The sequence below is a fragment of the Hyperolius riggenbachi genome, chromosome 12 (genome assembly GCF_040937935.1).
Source record: "Hyperolius riggenbachi isolate aHypRig1 chromosome 12, aHypRig1.pri, whole genome shotgun sequence".
NCBI lineage: Eukaryota > Metazoa > Chordata > Amphibia > Anura > Hyperoliidae > Hyperolius > Hyperolius riggenbachi.
In genome coordinates, this window is record NC_090657.1 from 21,141,531 (window position 1) to 21,160,727 (window position 19,197).

Sequence of the window (19,197 nt, forward strand, 5' to 3'; positions counted from 1 at the left end):
GAAGTAAGCAGGACAGCAGCTCGTACTTACTTCCTGTACTGTATATCGCCGTTACCAGGGGAACTGCTGTCCTGCTTCCTTCCACTTCACAGCAGCCACAGGTCGCTCTGATCTGAGGTCTATGACAGATGCAATAGGGGCTGCAGAGGAGGATGGGGAAGCCTCATTAGGATCCAGAGACTTCCCCCCAGAGAAGGGTCCTAGGCAAGGTAGCAGCTTTGGCTCCTCCTTATGGTCCTTTTGGTAATCTGAAAAGGGAAAGGGCTCAGAAAAAAAGTGACAGTTGGGTCCCGACACCCACTATGCCCTACACACCTGCCTACGTTGCCTTGTGGATGATCCTGCTCTCCTTCCCTCTCCTGAGGTGAGTTGCAGGGCACTTTTCCCCTTCAGATACACTTTAAATTGATGCCTGAACTGCATGCTTGCTGTGTGAGCCGTCCGCCGATCTGTTGGGCAAGGAGCGCCTTCAGGTTGCAAATTAAAGCACACCTAAAGTGAGAGGTAAATAATGCAAATTTCCTGGCTGTCCAGTTTATCATCTGTCACCAATACGTTTAGCCTTAGACCCTGTGCAGCCCACCAGATCCTCCTCCTCTTCAGTCATACCCCTGTCCATGAATGAGCATGGACAGCCTACATATTAGCACCGAGCTGCTCGTGCACAATAAAAACCGCTGTGCACTAGCGGCTCTGGGCTACTGCATAGGCCGTCTCTGCTCCTGCACTCGTACATAGGCCGTCTCTGCTCCTGCACTCGTACATAGGCCGTCTCTGCTCCTGCACTCGTACATAGGCCGTCTCTGCTCCTGCACTCGTACATAGGCCTTCTCTGCTCCTGCACTCGTACATAGGCCGTCTTTGCTCCTGCACTCGTACATAGGCCGTCTCTGCTCCTGCACTCGTACATAGGCCGTCTCTGCTCCTGCACTCGTACATAGGCCGTCTCTGCTCCTGCACTCGTACATAGGCCGTCTCTGCTCCTGCACTCGTACATAGGCCGTCTCTGCTCCTGCACTCGTACATAGGCCTTCTCTGCTCCTGCACTCGTACATAGGCCGTCTCTGCTCCTGCACTCGTACATAGGCCGTCTCTGCTCCTGCACTCGTACATAGGCCGTCTCTGCTCCTGCACTCGTACATAGGCCGTCTCTGCTCCTGCACTCGTACATAGGCCGTCTCTGCTCCTGCACTCGTACATAGGCCGTCTCTGCTCCTGCACTCGTACATAGGCCGTCTCTGCTCCTGCACTCGTACATAGGCCGTCTCTGCTCCTGCACGCGTACATAGGCCGTCTCTGCTCCTGCATTCGTACATAGGCAGTCTCTGCTCCTGCACACGTACATAGGCCGTCTCTGCTCCTGCACTCGTACATAGTCCGTCTCTGCTCCTGCACTCGTACATAGGCCGTCTCTGCTCCTGCACTCGTACATAGGCCGTCTCTGCTCCTGCACGCGTACATAGTCCGTCTCTGCTCCTGCACTCGTACATAGGCCGTCTCTGCTCCTGCACTCGTACATAGGCCGTCTCTGCTCCTGCACGCGTACATAGTCCGTCTCTGCTCCTGCACTCGTACATAGGCCGTCTCTGCTCCTGCACTCGTACATAGGCCGTCTCTGCTCCTGCACTCGTACATAGGCCGTCTCTGCTCCTGCACTCGTACATAGTCCGTCTCTGCTCCTGCACTCGTACATAGGCCGTCTCTGCTCCTGCACTAGTACATAGGCCGTATCTGCTCCTGCACTTGTACATGGATGGGAGCGTAGCCACAATAACCTATTAGATGAACGCTTTGTAGAATAGGTTTACAGGGTCCCAGCACTGGAATGGTGATCTCTAGTCTAGGGGAACAGGGGAAGCCTCCCTCCCTTATCTAAAGGAGCAAAAGCATCTGCTGTCAGGTAGGAGGAAAGAGGACACTCTTAGATCGCCCTAAGGATTATAATTTCAGAATATAATAAAAACGGGCGCTAAATTCACAGCCAGTGCCGTTCCCGCCTACGTCCATGCACGCCCACATCCGCCTACGAGGGAAGCAATGGCCGTGGCTCTGCACCTGCGCACTCAGCGCTTGACACGGACGCAGCCCATGGACGCAGGCCCAGGGCATTTATTAGGTATGATATTCATTTATTTGACCAAACACACACTAATCGTCAATTCCTTTGGCCAATCCTACAGGTCCCGCTTTGCTTTCTCTGATATGCTGAGTATCACCTGAAAATGGTTCAATACTGGAGCATCGGAAAGCTTTCACCTATCAGTCCATGAGATGTCATTTTGGTATTACATTCATTAGTAGGCAAGTGACATCAGTGATTTCTGGGCGACAGTAAAGCCTAGAACGCTTTCGCTTTCTGCAACGATTCCAAAAACCGCTATGCCACTGAACGGTGATGGAGGGGAGCTTGCTGGATCGATTGCGTTTTGGCCAAATCACAATCACACTGCCTACACCATTTTGCTAGCGATTGTGAAACAAGGTTAAGATAACTGCAAAATTGATTTTAAATCGCTATATCAATTTCAAAGCAATTTTGCAGCTCTACCCAGACACCACCAGCTTACCCAAAATCCCTTGCAGAACTTCTAAACTGCAAATTGCTAAATTGCAATCGCTTTTGCAGTCGCTGGCACTAAAATAAAAGATTGCAACTGGGATCAGTGATCTGTAGTGGGTCTCAGGCCTAAGAGCTCGGGCTGCATCTTTGCAGGTGGTACACTGCAGTCTGGCTGTACCTGTAATAGGAGAACACTGTGTTGCAGGCACGTGACGTCATACAGGTGTTGAGGGAAGGGGGACTAGTTAGACCAGATTAGACAAGGAAGTTCATTGTCCCGTTACACTACAGGAAACTGCCCCAGGTATGACAAACAGAAAACCTACTCTACATACAGGAAAATATATAGCAACTAATCCCTCTGCATCTCATCCAGCCATGGCATCTGCTGACCCCAGATCTGAGCTGACTTGTTCCATCTGCAGGGAGATGTTTAAAGGTCCGGTGACTCTGCTGTGTGGCCACAGTTTCTGCCAGAGCTGCATCACACTGGCCTGGGACACAAAAGACGAAGGAGATTGCATTTGCCCGGAATGCTACAGGAGTTACAGAAAGCGGCCTGCACTAGAAAGAAATGTGAGGCTGGCAAACATAACAGAATATTTCAACCCCTGTGAGATAGAGCCAAGACAGGCCTCAATCTTCTGTAGCTACTGCATCCATGCTCGCGTACCTGCTCTGAAATCCTGCCTACATTGTGAGGCATCTCTTTGTGACAACCACCTGACAGTCCACAGCAAGTCACCTCATCACGTCTTGTCTGTTCCCACCAATGCCTTCGAAAGTAGAAAATGTCCAAAACACAGGAAGGTCCAAGAGTATTACTGCATCCAGGACTGTGACTGTATCTGTGAGTCCTGCAGGTTAGATGAGGAGCACCAGGGACACCAGGTGGAACTATTAGATACCATCATAGAGATGCAAAAAAGCCACCTCAGAAAAGTTTTGCAGAAATTCTCTACAATGCGGCTGGAGAAGGAGAAAAAGATCCAGAGGCTGGAGGAAAGCTCGAATATAGCACAAGCAAAAGCAGAAGGGATGACAGAGAGAGTTACTGCCTTGTTCCGAGATCTCAAAAGAGAGCTGGATGATCTGGAGAAGAGAGTCCTGAAAGAGATCTCTGACCACAGGGAACTTCTGCACTCTGCCTCCAATCTGATCCAGAAGCTGAAGAAACAGAGGGATGAACTGTCCAGCCAGATAACCCAAGTTGAGGAGCTGTGTTCCAGCCTGGACCCCCTAAGCATTTTGCAGGACAGAGGGTTGCACAGAGAGGACCTGGATGGAGAGATGCATGAGAGAGACGCTGTAGAGGACATGTGTGTTGATGACTTGGACGAGGGTTTGATCTCAGAAATACTGCACACAGGTTTATCGAATATTATAACTGAAGTGAAGATGGGGATCTACGCACAGGGCCCTGCCAATGTAGTGCTGGATATAAAGACAGCTGCTAATAATGTCTGTGTATCAGATGACCTGAAAACTGTTTTACTTTCTGAAGTAATGTTGAATTGGGCAGAATCTGCAGAGAAGTTCCAAGACTGTAGGCAGATCCTCAGCTCTGGGCATTTCTCCTCTGGGAGACATTACTGGGAGGTGGAGGCCAGTGAACTAGGGGACTGTGCTTTTGGTGTGGCATACTCCAGCATAGAGCGAGACTCTGGCTTTGGGAGTGACACCAAGTCCTGGTGTTTGTGTAAATGGTATCTTCGTAACCAAAATACCTAAGTGGCAGCTCATAACAGTGTTTGCAGTGACGTACATCACAAAGTCTCCTGTAACAGATTTGGGATTTATCTGGATTATGAGGCTGGGCGATTGTCTTTTTATGAGCTTTGTGTCCCAATCCAGCACCTCCATACCTTCACCGCCAACTTCACTGAGCCTCTTCATGCTGCGTTTGCTGTATTTAGTAATGATAACCCATCCGCTGTATGGATAAAGATAGGGAACTAAGATTCCTGTATAAGACAATTATTACTGAACTCTAAGAGTCCTTTCACACTTCAGCTGTTGCATCACACAAATCGATGCACCCTGACACAAAAGCAATGATAGTCTGATCACATTAGGGGAGGGGGTGGGGCATGGCAGGTACTGCCACAGTAGAGGATCCCCAGAGCAGGATGTAGCATAGGCAAAAGGGGGCATGACCTTAAAGAGAACCAGAGACGAATGAATAAAAGATGTTATACATACCTGGGGCTTCCTCCAGCCTCATCAGCCTGGATCCCTCCCACGCCGCCTTTCTCCTGTGCCTCTATCCACCGGTACCGGGTCCCGTCATTTCGGCCAGTCAGGGCCAGTCGACGCAAGCGCAGTGTGCTCCCTCCGTACTGCGCAGGCGCATGCGTAAAGAGACGGAGGGAGTCCCTGTGGATGCGGAAAACTGACCGTGTCTGGCGGAAGTGACGGGACCCGGTACCGGCGGATAGAGGCAGAGGAGAAAGGCGGCGTGGGAGTGATCCAGGCTGATGGGGCTGGAGGAAGCCCCAGGTATGTATAAAATCTTTTTCCATTTTTAAGGTTCCTTTGTCTCTGGCTCCCTTTAAGCTGGCCCAGAGGTGACCAAACCTGGAAGCTATAGGTCCACAAAGTGTTGATTAAAGGTGGAGTGTTCTGGGCAGACAGATTGCAATATAAACAGGAGGAGGCAGGAAATAGCCTCTTTCGAACACAAGCAAAGTAGTCCCCACCCCCCAGAAGGGTGTTGGGGCACACAACATTTTACTAACATATACTGTGTCATCTCTCCACAGTTCGTCACAGCAAGAAGGCAGTTCCTTGCTAATGCAGTTCCTTATTGTACCATTAGGATCAATGGTGGATATCCCCACATCATCTTTAAATGCGTACCCGCTGTGCTTATTTAAGAAACAGGATGGCTAGTGGCTGGTACGACCGTTGTGTAAAGCGGAGGAATTGTGAAAGGACCTGTATAGCGCGTGCTTACCATTATGATTATACAAAATTATGAATGTATTATGTATAACTGTGTTTTGACAAATAAAATACTAAGGAAGCTGTGGCCTTTAACGCTATTGGAGTGTCACAGCGTCTTGTTTGGTGAAGGGCGGGGTCGCCTAATTGGGTCATGCCCAGGTCATGCACTGCATGTAGTGTGTGAATAGTACGACATGCGCTTTTACATGGGAAGTGAGGCATAAATGAATGGTACTGCTTGCCACACCACATGTTAACTACTTAAAGGGAACCAGAGACGTTGGGGGAAAGATTTTATACATACCTGGGGCTTCCTCCAGCCCCATACGCACGGATCGCTCCCACGCCGCCGTCCTCTGCTGTCTGGATACCGGGTCCCGTCATTGCCCACAGTCGCGGCCAATTGTCCGCATCACACGGGGCTCCCTCCATATACGTACGCGTGTGGCTGCCTACTGCCCAGCCGCATGCGTACGGGTATGAAGGGAGCCCCTGTAATGCGGACAATTGGCCACGTCCGCCGGAAGTGACGGGACCCGGTACCGCCGATACAGGAAGCGGAGGAAGGCGGCGTGGGAGCAATCCAGGCTTATGGGGCTGGAAGAAGCCCCAGGTATGTATAAAAGCTTTTTCTATTTTTTCTTAACGTTCCTCTCTGGTTCCCTTTAAGGACCATGGTGATTGAAATCTACGCCCTGTTTTGGTGGTCACCTGGCTGGCAGGGCGAAGATTTCAATCACAGTCGCAGCGCGCATCCGCCGTTTCCGTCGCTCCCCGCCAATCTCGCCGCTGAATAACGACGTCTCTCGCCGCAGCTCAATGGCTCTGCCTGTCTCTATGACGGCAGAGTCATGTGAGCCGGTCAGGAGCCGATTTCATTGGCTCCCGGCTGTGTCTATCAATGTAAGCCACTCCCATAGGCTTACATTGATACACGGTCAGGAGCCAATGAAAGCAGTTCCTGACCGGCTCACATGGCTCTGACGTCATAGAGACGGCAGAGTGGATGTCAGGAGGATCCCGGCGTGCGGCGGTTGTGGCAGGTATGCGCGGCGATTCGTCAGGATTCCGCCGTTATTGTACCTGCAGAGACCGCTGGTACTTAAGTGGTTAAGATGCAACGTTGCGGTGCAATTAAAGTGGATTTCACAAATTATAAGGTTTTGTTTCTGTAAAGTCCACCAAAGAATTACACTGAACTGGGGTTTGCCATGTGGCTGGGGTAATCCAGACAAAAGCTGCCACTAGTGTATATCTACATATATTCTAAAAAGAGAAATTTCTTTCCAGTATGTCATGTATATTTTGTCTGTTACACTTTAAGTTTTGGGATTGCTGTACTAGACAAGGCATAAAGTGTACCTGAGATGACCCCCCCCCCCAAAAAAAAAATTAAACATACCTGGGGCTTCCTCCAGCCCCCTTCAAGCTAATTAGTCCCTCCCCGTCATCCTTCACCACCTAGATCCTCCGGTGGATGCAGCGCATGCGCAGTATGCCCTGATTCGCTGAGATAACGTAGCATCTACTGGAGGATCTAGGCAGTGGAGGATGACGGCGAGGGACTGATCAGCCTAAACGGGGCTGGAGGAAGCCCCAGGTATGTATCAGTTTTTTCTTTTTGTTGATCTCAGGTTTACTTTAAAAGAAACCTAAAGTCAATGAAAAAATTTAGTTTAACTTTCCTGAGGCTCCTACTGGCCCCCTGCAGCCGCCCTGTGAAAAAAAGATCCTCCGGTCCCCCACAGCAACTCAGTTTCGTTTTCGGAGGCTCAGCCCACTGTGCCTGTGCAGCTCTGGCTGCACACGTCCTTGATCAGGGAACAGGAGCGTGATACAAGGATCCGCGCAGCCAGGGCCTCACAGGCACCACCGAAAACGAAACTGGGTTGCTGCGGGTGACCGGATGATCAGTTTGTCACGACATGGGCACAAGGCGGCTGGTAAAAGCCCCAGGTAAGTTGATCTGGATTTTTTTCATTGGCTTTAGATTTTCTTTAAAGGGACACTTAAGCCAACTGAAAAAAATGAGTTTTACTCATCTGGGGCTTCTACCAGCCCCCTGCAGCTGTCCAGTGCCCACGTAGACTCGCTCTGATGCTCCTGACCCCCGCCGGCAGCCACTTCCGGTTTCGGTGACAGGAACCGACAGGCCAGGAACGCAAGTGATTCTTTACGTTCCTAGCCGTCATAGACAAGACAAATAACATTTATATCGCGCTTTTCTCCTGGCAGACTCAAAGCGCCAGAGCTGCAGCCACTAGGGCGCGCTCTATAGGCAGTAGCAGTGTTAGGGAAACTTGCCTGAGGTCTCCTACTGAATAGGTGCTGGCATACTGAACAGCCAGAGCAGAGATTCGAACCCTGGTCTCCTGTGTCAGAGGCAGAGCCCTTAACCATTACACTATCCAGCCCTCCAGCACCCTCTATGCTGCTATAGCATATAGCTCAGTTCCACTCCGCTTCGTAGTCCACAAAGTAGTATGTTACAATAGTCCAGATGAGATATTATAAGAGCACGTATTAACATTTTAATTGTCCTGAGTGAGAAATGTTTTTGAGTTGGAGATGACAGGAGCTAGATAGGGCGTGAATGTGAGGAAAAAGGGAGAGGAGTCAAATATTACCCCTAAGCACCGTGCTTTGGGAACTGAAGTTATAGGGGTGTTATTAACATTGATTGTTATATCAGGCCGAGAAGTTGATAGAGACGGTGGAAAAATGATTAGTTCTGTTTAACTCATATTAAGTTTTAAGAAGTGCATCAAATAGCCATCCTTCATATTCATATCATAGACTTCCCTTTACAAGAAAGATTTAGTTTAAACCATCTTTTTATAGCAACCAAAAGTCTAATAACTATTCTTGTAAAGGGAAAGTGCTCTGCTGCCCCCTGGCGGTTTTTAATAGACCGCCAGGGGGGTTAAAAGGAAAAATCCATATCCTTCTCAGTTTAGGTTCCCTTTAAAGAGAATCTGTAACGTTAAAACGTCCCCTGGGGGGTACTCACCTCGGATGGGGGAAGCCTCAGGATCCTAATGAGGCTTCCCACGCCGTCTGCCGTCCCTCGGGGGTCTCGCTGTAGCCCTCCGTACAGCGGTGACGTAATATTTACCTTTGCAGGCTCCTGCGCAGGCGCTCTGGCTGCTTTCGCTCCGAAGGAGGCGGAAATACCCGATCTCAGTCGGGTCCGCTCTACTGCGCAGGCGCAAGTCTCCGGCGCCTGCGCAGTAGAGCGGACCCGACTGAGATCGGGTATTTCCGCCTCCTTCGGAGCGAAAGCAGCCACAGCGCCCCCGCTGGAGCCTGCAAAGGTAAATATTGAATTGAACAGTCGGCACAGTCGCCGGCTGTTCGGAGGGCTGCAGCGAGACCTCCGTGGGACAGAGGACGGCGTGGGAAGCCTCATTAGGATCCTGAGGCTTCCCCCACCCGAGGTGAGTACCCCCCAGGGGATCTTTTTGTCGTTACAGAGTCTCTTTAAAGGGAACCTGTACTGAGTGAAATTATTTAAAATAAAACACATGAGGTAACTTCAAATGAACATTACATAGTTACCTTGCCATCAGTTCCTCTCAGAAGCTCACCATTTTCATCTGACAATGATCCTTTCCAGTTCTGACAACATTTTGTCAGAACTGAAATATATATCAGTTGCTGTCAGTTATATATCAGTTGCTGTCAGTTAAAGCTGAGTGGACAACTGCTATGGCCAGTAATGTCCATGTTTCCCTATGGCTCAAGTGGGCAATGTTACAGTTTAACAGTGTGCTGACCAGAAAGCTGTTATGGGGTAATGGCCATTTTCAAAATGGAGGATGGAGAATTCCCTTGATCACAGTAGACTAACAGGAAGCAGGAGAGGAGAAAAAGATTGATGAGTAGACTACACAGGAGGTAAGTATGACTTGTGTATGCTTATTTTGACTTTTAATATTCAGTTCAGGTTTTCTTTAAGATCTGGGACCCGAGAGGTACCGTTGTGTATCGTTCAACTATAAGTGGTATTGAAACCCAAATGAGTTGATTAAGTTACCAAGACTGTGCATGTAGATGGAAAAGAGGAGGGGCCATCCTAGGCATAGACATGCAAGTATTGTTGATTTGTAAAAAACTTGATTGATTCTTGCCATGTGGTCCCTGTGTTTGACTTGATACACATGCAAAGGTTGTAGTCAGTGTAATGTGTGGTGGCTGTGCAATAAAGAGTGTGAAAGAGAAAAGTTTCTTTAATTCCAGCAGCAAGTGTGCACAGGCTAAATAATTTTAAAAATATTTCACAATTGACAAAAAAAATTAGTTTGACAAAGTTGGTCCCCAAACCCTAGAAAACACACCTGGAAGTCAGTTAAATAAAGTGTTGAGCCACTTTTAAGACCACGTGGAGGTGTGTGAAAAAAGAGAGCTTTGAGCATTTGGGCCCTAAATTCGGACCTGCACATTGCAGGATTTGTATCCGGGTTCTGGCCGTAACATTTACATCACCATGGGCGCTAGTCTACTTTAGGGGACCAAGCAGGAAACGTTATAGGGAAATTCAGCTAGCGTGATTGGGTGAACAGCACCCCCTTGTACTGCTAGGTTTCAGATAGGTTGTAGTAAATTATGCCCACACTATTCAACCAATCACAACACTTTGCGATGTAGAGAGCGTTGTGATTGGAGAACTGTTCTCTATGAGGTTTCCTGCTAGGTCCCCTAAAGTAGACTGGCGGCTCACTATGTACAGATCTGAGACAAGCTTTTGAGCTTTGTGTCCTCAGGGAGAAAAGCACTTTACAAATGTTTAATTGTTGTTGTATAAGGAAGAGGAGTGGGATCAGAGGCCATATCATTATCAGCCATAGCGACTGCTACGAGGTAGGAGGGGGGAGCATGGTGTGAGTTTCTGTCAAAAAGAAGGTGTCTACAGGGGGACGGTCAGGGCAGGTCCAGTGAGGTGCAGAGCAGCGCCAGTGCAGCATGAGAGAAGTGACCCCCTCTCCAGGCTCTAGCGTGTCCAGGTATCCCCACCAGCATGACCACAGCAACCCGCTGATCTTGGGCGCACCAAAAACCATCACACACCAAAAACCCTCAACTGTGTGTGTGCGATGGGACAGCGACACAAGGTGTGTTTTACAATTTGTTTTGGGAACACCCAAAGTTTACAATGTGGCCCATGGTATCCAACTACCTGTCTGAGTGGGACCAAAAGATAACCAAGGTATTTCCCCCTTCTCCTACCCTGTAGGACAACTAGACAGAGTAGCATATTCTGACACATTTTATGCTGTAAGAAGGCAAACTTCTGTTTAGCACTACATGATGGTAGGACAACTTGACAAAAGGTAGCATAACTAAACAACACTGCAGTGCAAGCCTTTCAGACAAATACCACACACAGGACAGCCTGAGGACGTTCTCTCACCTGCGCATGCCCTAGTGGCCATTGGCCAATGTCCTCAGCCGGGGTATGGTGACGTCACTTGTGCGCGCAGATGCAAGGCAGAGTTATTGGTGACGTCACGACGAGCTAGACTGTGCTATCAGGATCCGGAAAGATGGCGGACAAGGAGCAGTCGGCGGACGTGAAGCGCCCGGTGTGCAGCTTTACGTTTAAAAAAAGCATCAAGAAGTTTGCCGGCAGGAAACGCAGAGAGGAGGATAGGGGTAAGAGGTGACCCGAGACTATTGTGGGGGCTTACAGGGGCAGAGCAGAGGTGCCAGCTGAGCAGCCAGTGCAGAAATGCCAGCTGAGCAGCCAGTGCAGAAATGCCAGCTGAGCAGCCAGTGCAGAAATGCCAGCTGAGCTGTACAGGCAGTGCGGAGATGCCAGCTGAGCTGTACAGGCAGTGCAGAGATGCCAGCTGAGCAGTACAGCCAGAGCAGAGATGCCAGCTGAGCAGTACAGCCAGAGCAGAGATGCCAGCTGAGCAGTACAGCCAGAGCAGAGATGCCAGCTGAGCAGTACAGCCAGAGCAGAGATGCCAGCTGAGCAGTACAGCCAGAGCAGAGATGCCAGCTGAGCAGTACAGCCAGAGCAGAGATGCCAGCTGAGCAGTACAGCCAGAGCAGAGATGCCAGCTGAGCAGTACAGCCAGAGCAGAGATGCCAGCTGAGCAGTACAGCCAGAGCAGAGATGCCAGCTGAGCAGTACAGCCAGAGCAGAGATGCCAGCTGAGCAGTACAGCCAGAGCAGAGATGCCAGCTGAGCAGTACAGCCAGAGCAGAGATGCCAGCTGAGCAGTACAGCCAGAGCAGAGATGCCAGCTGAGCAGTACAGCCAGAGCAGAGATGCCAGCTGAGCAGCCAGAGCAGAGATGCCAGCTGAGCAGCCAGAGCAGAGATGCCAGCTGAGCAGCCAGAGCAGAGATGCCAGCTGAGCAGCCAGAGCAGAGATGCCAGCTGAGCAGCCAGAGCAGAGATGCCAGCTGAGCAGCCAGAGCAGAGATGCCAGCTGAGCAGCCAGAGCAGAGATGCCAGCTGAGCAGCCAGAGCAGAGATGCCAGCTGAGCAGCCAGAGCAGAGATGCCAGCTGAGCAGCCAGAGCAGAGATGCCAGCTGAGCAGCCAGAGCAGAGATGCCAGCTGAGCAGCCAGAGCAGAGATGCCAGCTGAGCAGCCAGAGCAGAGATGCCAGCTGAGCAGCCAGAGCAGAGATGCCAGCTGAGCAGCCAGAGCAGAGATGCCAGCTGAGCAGCCAGAGCAGAGATGCCAGCTGAGCAGCCAGAGCAGAGATGCCAGCTGAGCAGTACAGCCAGTGCAGAGATGCCAGCTGAGCAGCCAGTGCAGAGATGGCAGCTGAGCAGTACAGCCAGTGCAGAGATGGCAGCTGAGCAGTACAGCCAGTGCAGAGATGGTAGCTGAGCGGTACAGCCAGTGCAGAGATGGTAGCTGAGCGGTACAGCCAGTGCAGAGATGGTAGCTGAGCGGTACAGCCAGTGCAGAGATGGTAGCTGAGCGGTACAGCCAGTGCGGAGATGGTAGCTGAGCGGTACAGCCAGTGCGGAGATGGTAGCTGAGCGGTACAGCCAGTGCGGAGATGGTAGCTGAGCGGTACAGCCAGTGCGGAGATGGTAGCTGAGCGGTACAGCCAGTGCGGAGATGGTAGCTGAGCGGTACAGCCAGTGCGGAGATGGTAGCTGAGCGGTACAGCCAGTGCGGAGATGGTAGCTGAGCGGTACAGCCAGTGCGGAGATGGTAGCTGAGCGGTACAGCCAGTGCGGAGATGGTAGCTGAGCGGTACAGCCAGTGCGGAGATGGTAGCTGAGCGGTACAGCCAGTGCGGAGATGGTAGCTGAGCGGTACAGCCAGTGCGGAGATGCCAGCTGAGCGGTACAGCCAGTGCGGAGATGCCAGCTGAGCGGTACAGCCAGTGCGGAGATGCCAGCTGAGCGGTACAGCCAGTGCGGAGATGCCAGCTGAGCGGTACAGCCAGTGCGGAGATGCCAGCTGAGCGGTACAGCCAGTGCGGAGATGCCAGCTGAGCGGTACAGCCAGTGCGGAGATGCCAGCTGAGCGGTACAGCCAGTGCGGAGATGCCAGCTGAGCGGTACAGCCAGTGCGGAGATGCCAGCTGGGCGGTACAGCCAGTGCGGAGATGCCAGCTGGGCGGTACAGCCAGTGCGGAGATGCCAGCTGGGCGGTACAGCCAGTGCGGAGATGCCAGCTGGGCGGTACAGCCAGTGCGGAGATGCCAGCTGGGCGGTACAGCCAGTGCGGAGATGCCAGCTGGGCGGTACAGCCAGTGCGGAGATGCCAGCTGGGCGGTGCAGCCAGTGCGGAGATGTTAGCTGGGCGGTGCAGCCAGTGCGGAGATGTTAGCTGGGCGGTGCAGCCAGTGCGGAGATGTTAGCTGGGCGGTGCAGCCAGTGCGGAGATGTTAGCTGGGCGGTGCAGCCAGTGCGGAGATGTTAGCTGGGCGGTGCAGCCAGTGCGGAGATGCCAGCTGGGCGGTGCAGCCAGTGCGGAGATGCCAGCTGGGCGGTGCAGCCAGTGCGGAGATGCCAGCTGGGCGGTGCAGCCAGTGCGGAGATGCCAGCTGGGCGGTGCAGCCAGTGCGGAGATGCCAGCTGGGCGGTGCAGCCAGTGCGGAGATGCCAGCTGGGCGGTGCAGCCAGTGCGGAGATGCCAGCCGGGCGGTGCAGCCAGTGCGGAGATGCCAGCCGGGCGGTGCAGCCAGTGCGGAGATGCCAGCCGGGCAGTGCAGCCAGTGCGGAGATGCCAGCCGGGCAGTGCAGCCAGTGCGGAGATGCCAGCCGGGCAGTGCAGCCAGTGCGGAGATGCCAGCAGGGCAGTGCAGAGATGCCAGCCGGGCTGTACAGCCAGTGCAGAGATGCCAGCTGAGCAGTACAGCCAGTGCAGAGATGCCAGTTGAGCAGTACAGCCAGTTACTTTAAGCAGAACTGAAAATCATATTAAAACAGTTTCACTTATCTGGGGCTTCTGCAAGCCCCCAGCAGCCGTCCTGTCCTGCTCCAGAACTCCACCGTCCTCCGTTATCCCACCACCAGCTACTTTCTGTTTGGCCGACGGGCCACTGCGCCTGCGTGGCTCTGGCCATGCGTATCCTTCTTCACGTTCCAGTCCGCAATAGCGCTGTTGCAGACGGGAAGGCGGAAAAAGGATATGCTTGGCAGAGCTGCGCAGGCACAGAAGCCCCTTGACTTACAAGTTGAGAAACAAAAAAGCAGGTCGCAGTAGAACGGAGGATCGTGGAGCACCAGCGTGGGAGAGGACGGCTGCTGGGGGCTTGCAGAAGCCCCAGGTAAGTGAAACTGTTTGTTTTAATATGATCTTCAGTTCCACTTTAACTGCCCTTCAGAGGGGCTCACAGTCTAATCCTTACTGTAGTCATATGTCTATGTATCATTTAGTGTATGCGTCGTAGTCTAGTGCCAATTTTTAGGAGGAAGCATGAAATCGATTCAAAACCTGTGGAGCTGCTGCTTGTTTTGCTGTTCCCTGGCCTCCACTCCATTCGGGCTACCCCGGCCAGTAGCAATACATTACCTGTCCAGCCTTTTCTCTTCATGTCTTGTCCTGTGACTAGAGGAAATTCAAACAGTAGATGGCGCTCTCCTGGTTTAACTTTGGCTTGTCACAGGACATGACAGGAAGTGAATTTGAGACAGGAATAACAACAACCAGAAGAAGTGAGACTGTACGTATCCCGGGGACTCTCACCGGCCGTACAGGTGATATTATTGCTGCCGCTTTGTGTTGGTCGTTGCTGAATCGAATGCCGCTAGTGATGCACTACCGGTGATCGAGCAAAATATTCTGTTGGGACTGACTAAATCGGTTGATGTCAGATGGCGATCGGTCAGCGTTTGTGTTAACGATTTCACAGTGATCGAATCTGCAATATATCGGCGGGAAATCGGCCCAGTGTATGGGTACCTTTTAGCTTGTTTGGGATATGTAATAAATGTTTTTAAAGTGAATGCGAACCGCATTTAAAAAAAAATGAAGCAAATACTTGAGAGGGAAGGCTCTGGGTCGTATAGAGCCTTCCGTCTCCTCTCTCGGTGCCCTCTATCCTGTGCTGGCTCCCCCCGTTTTAATCCCCCACCGAAAGGGTATTTGGAAGTCTTCTGGAGCCATGTCCTCCCAAAGACGTGCGGCTCCATACTGCACAGGCGTGAGCGTGCAAAAGAGCGTGCAAGAGAGCATGCTTGCGCAGGCGCAGTACAGGGCCGCCCTTCTTCAGGAGCACTCGGGCTCCCTGAAGACTTCTGATGCCTCCTTCGGCCGGGTAAAGCAGTATTTGACTAAATTAGTCAAATACTGCTACCGGGCGAGACAGCACCAGAACGAGGGGACCAGGAGAGGAGCCGGAAGGCTCTATAGGACCCAGAGCCTTCCCTCTCCTTGGGTAAGTATCTGTCTCATTTTTTTAAATGCGGTTCCCATTCACTTTAATGGTCTACACTTAATTCCTTTTAATATTAGATAGCTGCCAGGCAACAGGTGTAGTTTTAATAGGAAATTATTATGGCAACCTGCATATTCCACTCAGTTCAGGTTACTTTTAAGACTGGGTTCACTCATACATCTGTACAGTTCTGTTCCACTCCAGTCCTGTCAGTTTTTTACCAGTTTTTCCTGACCGGAATAAAACTGTACAAATGTATGTGTGAACCCAGCCATAGAAAACTGATAACTGACTGGACTGGAAAGGTACTGTACACCCTTTTTGTGTGAACCCAGTCTTACTCAGTTGACACTGCATGTGCTGCCTTGTATTTTGACTGACTGGGCAGTGGACGTAATATCAACAGATCATAGACTTCAGTTAATTTTTGTGGGTCAGTTCCAGGGCTGTGGAGTCGGAGTCGTGGAGTCGGGCAATTTTGGGTGCCTGGAGTCGGAGTCGGGAAAAAATGCTCCGACTCCGACTCCGAATGAATTTGTAACTGTAATTAAAATAGAAAATATGATAAAATGTTCTATTTCTCAGATAATAGTCATTAAAAATAATGTATATATACAGTATATATACAGTAATAGCTGTGCTTAGTCCACAAAAATGAAATAAACCAATCAAAATTAGTTACTTGTGCTGCTTCAATAAAGCAGTCCCCGTATTTTTAAGGTCAGATATACATATCTGATTGTGACTGTATATATGATGTGTACACAGGAATCTCTTATATATGTTACGGCCAGAACCCGAAGTTTGGCCAGAACTAGAAGTGGCCGGCCACTTCGGGTTCTGGCCGGCCAATGTGCGAACTGGCCGCTGCGCTGCGGCCAATGTGAGAAATGCAACAATTCCTGTAAAGTTAATGGGATGTTGTGGCCGCAGCGCAGCGGGCAAATGTATCACACATCTTACTTTATTCAATGACATTAAGCCGACCGGCTTTTTCCCCGCTTTCTCTCTTCCTCTCGCCTCTCTCTCCTCCCCTCGCCTCTCTCTCTTCCTTCTCTTATGGGCAGCCGGGCGGGGACACGCGTGTCCAGGAGAGTCGTTCGTCGCGGCAGGAGAGCAGAGCGGGGAGGCTGCAGACATCGCTTCTGCCAGCACCCGCTCTGCAAGAACGGCAGGATTCCCCTGCCGCGACGAACGACTCCGGAGGGACACGCGTGTCCCCGCCCGGCTGCCCATAAGAGAAGAAGAGAGAGGCGGGGGAGGAGAGAGAGGCGGGGGGGAGGAGAGAGGCAGAGAAAAAGCCGGGCGGCTTAATGTCATTGAATAAAGTAAGATGTGTGATACATTTGCCCGCTGCGCTGCGGCCACAACATCACATTAACCTTACAGGAATTGTTGCATTTCTCACATTGGCCGCAGCGCAGCGGCCAGTTCGCACATTGGCCGGCCAGAACCCGAAGTGGCCGGCCACTTCTAGTTCTGGCCAAACTTCGGGTTCTGGCCGTAACATATATACTAAATAACATCTATGCTGTAAGAATAAAGCCTGATGTGTAGCCGTGTCACTAATAGAGATGGTCAATTAGATGGAAATAATTCTGCATTGATGCTGATTTATGCAAATGTATGCACTCCCTTTGCTGATGAAATCAAATAATTTGATATGTTGTTAAAATTTGGTTTGGTGACTACAAATTAAAGGGTAACTGAGACGGATGAAAAGTAAAGTTTTATACATACCTGGGGCTTCCTCCAGCCCCCTTCAGGCTAATCAGTCCCTCGCTGTCCTCCACCACCCGGATCTTCTGCTATGTGTCCTGGTAATTCAGCCAGTCAGCGCTGTCCGGCCGCATGCCGCTCCCACAGCCAGGAACATTCTGCACCTGCGCAATAGTGCTGCACAGGTGTAGTATGCTCCTGGCGGCGGAGTGTGTGCATGCGCACTACACCCGACTGGCTCAAGTACCTGGACTCATAGCAGAAGATCCAGGTGGTGGAGGAGGACAACGAGGGACTGATTATCCTGAAGGTGGCTGGAGGAAGCCCCAGGTATGTATAAAACTTTAATTTCATCTGTCTCAGGTTTACTTTGTTACACAGTAGTACTATACTCTACATATGCACTCCCCACAGAGCTGCAGGGAATCCAATGAGAATGCTGTGCACATTGAACACAGAGGTGTTGTCTGTTTACAATCTCCTCATTCCCCTGCAGAGTACCTGCACATCATTCTTACATGTACCCACACTTACATTGCCTAGGGCCTGATACATGTTCTTTGTTCCGGTTTGTACCTTTTACAAGTACTCTTACCACGGACTAGTTTTAGTCTAAAGGGAATAAATATAGTAGTCTACATATCCTTCTCACTTCAATTGCCTTGTAAAATTCCTAAGCGTTGGCAGTTAAGAGACGAATTTCATGTTACATACTTTTAATCAACAAAATTGTAATATGCAAATTAGAGGAGTCGGAGTCGGTGGAATCCTAAACTGAGGAGTCGGAGTCGGTGGATTTTTGGACCGACTCCACAGCCCTGGTCAGTTCACACATCTATTTTTGATGTGGAAAAATCCCACTGTGAGCATTTTTCCAGACACTGGAATGAACTACCATTTATTTGATGAGTGCCATTCCGCCATATTAAAGTGGCAGTGAACTCTGCAATGCATCATGCCTATGGTACGATGCGTCCATCAAAATGGATCCAGTACCGCTGTGGTATGGTGTAAACCCTGCAATTCTATTTACATTGAATTAAATTGATAAATCCTTACTATAATGATGTTGAGAATTAGGGCTTTGTGAACTGATGCAGAATTAGGGAGAGTTTAGGACACCACTAAATTTGGTCTAGCTGAGTTTAGAGGGAACTATGAAATAAACATTTTGAGTGAGGAGAAAATAGTATTAAAGGGGAACTGAAGAGAGAGGTATATGGAGGCTGCCATGTTTATTTCCTTTTAAGCAATACCAGTTGCCTGGCAGCTCTGCAGATCCTCTGCCTCTAATACTATTAGCCATAGCCCCTGAACAAGCATGCAGCAGATCAGGTGTTTCAGACTTTAAAGTCAGATCTGGCAAGACTAGCTGCATGCTTGTTTCTGGTGTTGTTCAGATACTACTGCAGATAAATAGACCAGCAGGGCTGCCAGGCAACTGGTATTGATTAAAAGGAAATAAATATGGCAGCCTCCGTATACCTCTTACTTCAGTTCCCCTTTAACCCTCCTGGTGGTTTGCTAAAAAATCGCCAGGGGGCAGCAAATCTCTTTTTTTTAAATTTTTTTTTTTTTGTTTTTTCATGTAGCGAGACAAAGTCTCCGGCGATCAGGAGATCCCGTTCAAAGAACGGGATCTCCTGGAGGGCTTCCCCCGTCGCCATGGCGACGGGGCGGGATGACGTCATCGACGTCGTGACGTCAAAGGGGATTCCGATCCACCCCATAGAGCTGCCTGGCACTGATTGGCCAGGCAGCGCACGGGGTCTGGGGGGGGGGGGGGGGCGGCTGCGGCGCGCCGGATCGGCGGGTAGCGGCGGCGATCGGGCACTGCACGCAGCTAGCAAAGTGCTAGCTGCGCGCAGCAAAAAAAAAAATTATGCAAATCGGCCCAGCGGGGCCTGAGCGGTGCCTTCCGGCGGCATAGCCCGAGCTCAGCTCGGGCTTACCGCCAGGGAGGTTAAGAACAAACGAACACTAACATTTAGAAGTTGTGTATTCACTTTGAAAAGAAATGCTGACTGCTTGGTAGATAAGAAGATATCTGAGCTTCAGTAGAACATGTCTCTGTGGAGGTGCACAGTGCTGTGTAGGCAATGCAGGAATTATGT

At 50.7% G+C, this 19,197-nt stretch overlaps 2 protein-coding genes across 2 annotated transcripts in view; both read left to right on the plus strand.

Moving 5' to 3' along the window:
• The first annotated feature begins 2,938 nt into the window (after nt 1-2,938).
• Nucleotides 2,939-4,291, plus strand: LOC137540903 (E3 ubiquitin/ISG15 ligase TRIM25-like). Its single transcript, XM_068262086.1, has one exon. It carries the CDS (start codon nt 2,939-2,941, stop codon nt 4,289-4,291), a length of 1,353 nt encoding a protein of 450 aa, XP_068118187.1.
• A 6,693-nt stretch (nt 4,292-10,984) lies between these two features.
• RNF113A (ring finger protein 113A) overlaps nt 10,985-19,197 on the plus strand; it is a 33,832-nt gene continuing 25,619 nt past the window's right edge. Inside the window, exon 1 of the mRNA XM_068264255.1 lies at nt 10,985-11,158. Coding sequence (XP_068120356.1) covers nt 11,050-11,158 — 109 coding nt within the window. The 5' untranslated portion in view covers nt 10,985-11,049. The remainder of the gene's footprint in view (nt 11,159-19,197) is intronic.

Bases quoted from the DNA above. Each gene is read 5' to 3' on its own strand.
- LOC137540903 (XM_068262086.1), top strand. From the start codon at position 2,939: ATGGCATCTGCTGACCCCAGATCTGAGCTGACTTGTTCCATCTGCAGG.